The 4,962-nt window shown below is 53.8% G+C and overlaps 1 protein-coding gene across 1 annotated transcript; it reads right to left on the bottom strand.

Moving 5' to 3' along the window:
• Positions 1-406: 406 nt before the first annotated feature.
• On the bottom strand, positions 407-4,506 carry LOC118628898 (calcitonin gene-related peptide 2-like). The gene is given in 5 exon segments (XM_036259892.1): positions 407-566; positions 2,757-2,909; positions 3,166-3,260; positions 4,323-4,439; positions 4,441-4,506. Coding segments are annotated over 5 exon segments (591 nt in total).
• Positions 4,507-4,962: the final 456 nt, after the last annotated feature.

The raw sequence follows: 4,962 nt of genomic DNA, 5'->3' as shown, positions 1-4,962 counted from the left end.
TACTATGACCATTAACAGTAGTATTATGATTACAGCCCTCTGGATGGAACTTGTGAACACTGACCAAGGGTTGAGGGCTTTCTGAACCGGGGTTCATCAATGAGGAGTGGCCTGGCTAAGGTTTGCAGGGCCCCCCCCTTTCTGAATTCACCAAGCATTTTCCTGTTCATTTCTCTCCTCAGAAAGATGAAATTGCATCTCTGCAGCCTGCCCTAGTGCTCGGATTTCAAGCTTAGTTGTAGAAGGAACCCACTACCTCAGGAGAAAGAATGCAGTTGGAGAGAAGGATCTGAAGAACCTACCAGGTCCAGTGAGTTTCAGAATGTGGATATTAACTTCCGGATCCCTTCCCCTCCCATCCATCAGTACAGGGGCAGTCACCTTCTTCCTGGAGCCTTTTAGCAGCTCAGGCCCGAAGGTCCCTACGACGACGACCAAAGGCATCGGAGCCCACATTGGTGGGCACGAAGTCGCTCTTCACCACACCCCCAGATCTGTTCAGCAAGTCTGCCAGTCGATGGGTCACACAGGTGGCAGTGTTGCAGGCTCTCTTCTGGGCAGTGACACTGATTTGCAGGATGGAGAAAGGAGAGAAAGACTGTTAAGGAGGCTGGCATCGGGAGCCTACCCCATGGGACCTTCTCAAAGACAACTGTAGCTCTTCAACACACCACTTAAGAATAAGTGTTTCTCCTAAATGTAATTATCAAAGCTGTTAGAGCAAATGGCCTGGCAGCCTAATGCTAGGAGCCCTTCATGAAAAAACCCAGTCCCTAACCATGGGACATGCTGAAACCCTGCACTTATCGTCCTGTACATGTAATCCCTTTGGGACCGGGAAGGAGTGCTCAGCAAAGACCCAGCTCCACCCCAGGACACACATGGAGCATACCCAGCCATGAGCACCAACAACGCTACTTTCCATGGGAAAATGAAATTCCCTGAAGTCTTACCTGGAAGAGGCTCAGAGAACAGGGCTTGCAGGACCCTCTCCCAGAAGTACTTACCTGTTCCTCAGCACACCTGTTCTTGATGCTGGAGCTGGTTTCCAAGGACCACTCACCAATCCCTGTATCTAGCTACCCTGAGGCTAAAATTACTTTTTTAAATATGTTTGTATTGACTTTTCTAGAGAGAGAGAGAGATAGAAACATCTATGTGAGAGAGAAACATCCATCGGCTGCCTCCTGCACGCCCCCCGCTGGGGATCGAGCCTGCAACCCAGGCATGTGCCCTGACCCGGAATCAAATCAGGACCTCTCAGTCCATGGGACAACATTCAAACCACTGAGCCACACCAGCCAGGCCTAAATTTACTTTTAAACATAGGCTCTGGGCACTCTCAAGCCTTGGACATGGACCAGAGACCATGACCAGAACAGTGTAAATCCTTTTAGAAAATAAATTTATTCACCAAGGCTGATGCATGAAGGATAAAACAGGAATTGGACGGCTCTGCCATGATATCCTCCAGGATCTCAAGGGGCTTCCCTCACTCTCTCTTATCTCTAAACTGGTGCACGAGTCCTGCTCTCTTTTCTTCCATCCTGATGTCCTCAATATTCTCTGCCATAAGCAAAGTTACCAATACCAGCTTGAAGAGCAATGAGAGTGAAATCTGCATGCATTTAGTTCATCAGTGGGAGCAAGAAAGGAAATCAGGAGGGAGCGGAAGGATTTCCCTTGGAATTCTGAGGCATCCCAAAGTTGGGGTAGCAGTCCTTCTCCAAGCCGCTGGCTCTGTCCCTTTCCTTGCCGGGTGTTTCAGCCCTGAAGCTGATGCCAGAGAACGTGTGAAAGTTGTTCAGGTACTTCAGGTGTGTGCCCACCACACGGGTACTCAAGATTACTGCACAGCTTAGTTCTGGAGCTATCCAGGCTGCAGGGAAAAGACATGCCAGACAATACCATGCACTTGGTTGGCCCCAGGGGGGCAGTCATGCAGAAGATTAAACCAGGGGCAGGAGGGGCAGGCAGTGGGGCAGCTCCCAGGTCTTCCATTAGGAGAACTCGTACATTTGCTGAGTCAGCGCAATGCTAGGAATGGCTGCGGCGGGGAAGGGGTGATCTTTTCTGCTCAGGCCTTCATGCTCTGCAGAGAGGTTCTCAGAGCAAATGCAGGTGCAATCTGTGCCTCTGCCCGGACCTTGCCAGGGCCAGAGCAGGGGCTGATGTGTGCTCCAAGCTCAGGGTGCACAGGGAAGTGGGGCTGGGGAAGGGTGCTCTCCCCAGCCCTGTGCCAACATGCACATCTCCACAGAGCCTACACATGTGAAGGCTCCAGACCTACCTTAGACACTGCTCTGCCTGACCCCACCCTCTCTGCAAGGCCTTTCACTTCACCTTGCAAATGTGCAATGAAGACACCTTGCAGGTGTGAGAGAACAATGCACACAGGTTAAATTTCTAAAATATCCTGAGATATCCTGGATCCATCTGCTGGCTTCAAACTTACCAGTCTTAATTCATCCAATGCAGAGAAGCGTCCTCAAAGGGCAAGACCAATTCCCAGAGAAAGTGATTCCACACCTCCACATTTCATTCCCTAACAGCTTTCAGGAATGGATCTTTTAAATGTGTCTAACCATAATCCCTCCAGCTGCCCCTGAACCTCTGTCTTCCATGGGGCATGACAATGGCTGGGCTCCAGGGCCTGGTGAACAATGACAGGCTGCTGCACTCCTGGCCAGGTGCTATGCTTCCTACCTGTCAGGAATATTCCTCCATGATATGCCAAGGTGGGTGGGGAGCCTTACCTGGAGTCCTCTGTCTCCTGCTCCTGCTCCTCTTGCTCCAGCTCGTTAGTCTTCCTCTGTACATAGGCCTTCACCAGTGCAGCCAGTAGGAGGCGCCCTTCCTTCTCAGTGAGTGCAGCCAGGTCCGGTTGTTGAAGGCTCTCCAAGGCTGACCTGGGGAGGGGAAGCAAACCCCAATACAGGCTCTGAGTCCCTGTCTGGCCTCTCCCCAGGAAAAGCAGCCGGGCTTCCTGCTCACTGTGAGTTGCCCTGAAAATGTGCCCTTCTTCCCCACTCCTAGCCCACAGGGCTTGAGGCCAGTGTTCTAGGAGGGTGTTGATTCATTCACAAGAAGCCTCACTGTTGTGACTTCGGAGGCACAGAATTGCCTGATCCAGGGGCAGTGGCTAGAAGCTTCAGGCTGGCTCACCTGAGTGGTGCTGTCTGGAGGCCGCCTGCCTGGCACAGGACCAAGATGCTGAAAGCCAAGAAGGGGGAGGACTTCCCGAAGCCCATGATGCCTCTCTGTAAAAGGAGAATAACGTTACCACTGCATGAAGAGCAAGCATGGCCTGGAGCCTACAGATCTAGGTTCCAGTCTTGCCTCGGCCACAACTGCCTTGTGTCCTAAGGCAGGTTACCCCACCTCTTTATGCCTTGGTTCTGTTCATTTGCCAGGTGGGCTGCTGTGAATCTCCTAGTGAATCTCAACGGCTTGATAGAGCAGAAACAAGTGTTCTGGGACAGGATGGGAGAATTCTGGTTCTGTTCTGCAGGAAGCCAGAGAGAAGCCGCAAGCGTGGGCACGCACACAAACCCACACCTTTTGCCCCATGTAGAGATCAGGTGCGAACACACCCTGCTGTAGACTTAATCTCATGTCTTCCCAGGGACTGAGAAATCTAGGAGCACCGTCCCCTGGGCTGAACTTCCCACTAACTGCTAACTCAGGGGGAGAGGAAAACGGGAAGGGTAAACTGGAAGAGTGCTGTGGTTTGGATTTGGGGAAAATTTTTAACGTGCCAGTTACTGGTGTCTCGGGACTGCACTGGAGAGCAGTTTAGGAGCAAATCCTTGGTGCCAACACCCCGAGCTGAGCCCACTGTTGTGGTTCGCTAACTGCACTGCCTCAGGTCCAAGCCAATGCCCCAAAGACCCTCGCGGACGGCAGGCGCCTCAGGACAGCTCAAGGTTCCAAGTCCCTGGAACTAAATGTGGTCCCTGAGGACATGCTGGGCAGGGCACTCCCAGCCCAAACTCCGGCAGGAGCCTGCTCGCCCGACGGACACCAACGCGGGGGCGAGACCCGCCTATCTGGGCTCGCCCAGCTTCAGCGGCCCAGGCGAAGCCCTGGGGATGCTTGGGGTTCCATTGGTGGGAATTAGAAGAAAATGCCCTGCCGTCCCCAACCTCCCGCCTTCTCCGGAGAGGAACAGACAGCTAGGAGCAGTTATGGTGTCTCAGGGCCGAGGTGGTCCCGAGAGGCAGAGGAAAGGCAGGCAGGCAGGCAGGCAGGCAGGCAGATCTAGCAAACTGGAGGAACTAATCCAGAAGCAGGTTATTAGAGTGGAGTGGAAAGTTCCTCACCTGACGACTTGAGTTGCAGGAGAGTGCAAGTTGCTGGTCCCCCTGGATGGACACAACGCCTGCTGTGGGCGGCTTCCCCGCGGAGCTCTTGGCTCTTATTCCAGTGATAGTGGGAGGGGGTTCCCCACGAGCCCGCGCGGCCAATCCAAAGTGGCCAGGACCGACCCAGCTCCGATTGCGTCATTGCTCCCGCTCCCCGCTCCGGTCCACTGGGGAGGGGAGCCATCCGCTCAGACTGTCTTTTGCAATGAGGTCATTGCTTGGAGAGCTTGAGGGCTGGGAGAGGTTGGAGAGCTTTCGACGTCCAGAAAGTAGGGACAAATCGGGTAGTTTGGCGTCACCAGAGGTGAGGAGCCAGAGCTTCTCTCACTTTCTTGGCGCCTGAACTCTGGCCTCTCACCCACCTCTTGCCACACCAGTACGGCCCGCAGTACGGCCCGCAGCCCGGCCACCTGGACCCCAGGAGGCTGAACAGTACTCCTGTGTTCTACACGGAGCTCAGCTGCAATAGCCCAGCACAAGGAAGGGGGCTAGTGGGGGAGAGGGGCCTTGAAAGCTTGATCTCTTTGAACCACTTAGTGTCCTCCAATGACATCCTCGGTTTCCTTTCCTCCCTCCTCCACGCCCCTAGGGTACCTAC

The sequence above is a fragment of the Molossus molossus genome, unplaced genomic scaffold (genome assembly GCF_014108415.1).
Source record: "Molossus molossus isolate mMolMol1 unplaced genomic scaffold, mMolMol1.p scaffold_m16_p_13, whole genome shotgun sequence".
In the NCBI taxonomy this organism is placed as follows: Eukaryota; Metazoa; Chordata; class Mammalia; order Chiroptera; family Molossidae; genus Molossus; species Molossus molossus.
The sequence above is the reverse complement of the archived record's forward strand: the minus strand, read 5'-3'. Positions and strand labels throughout refer to the sequence as shown.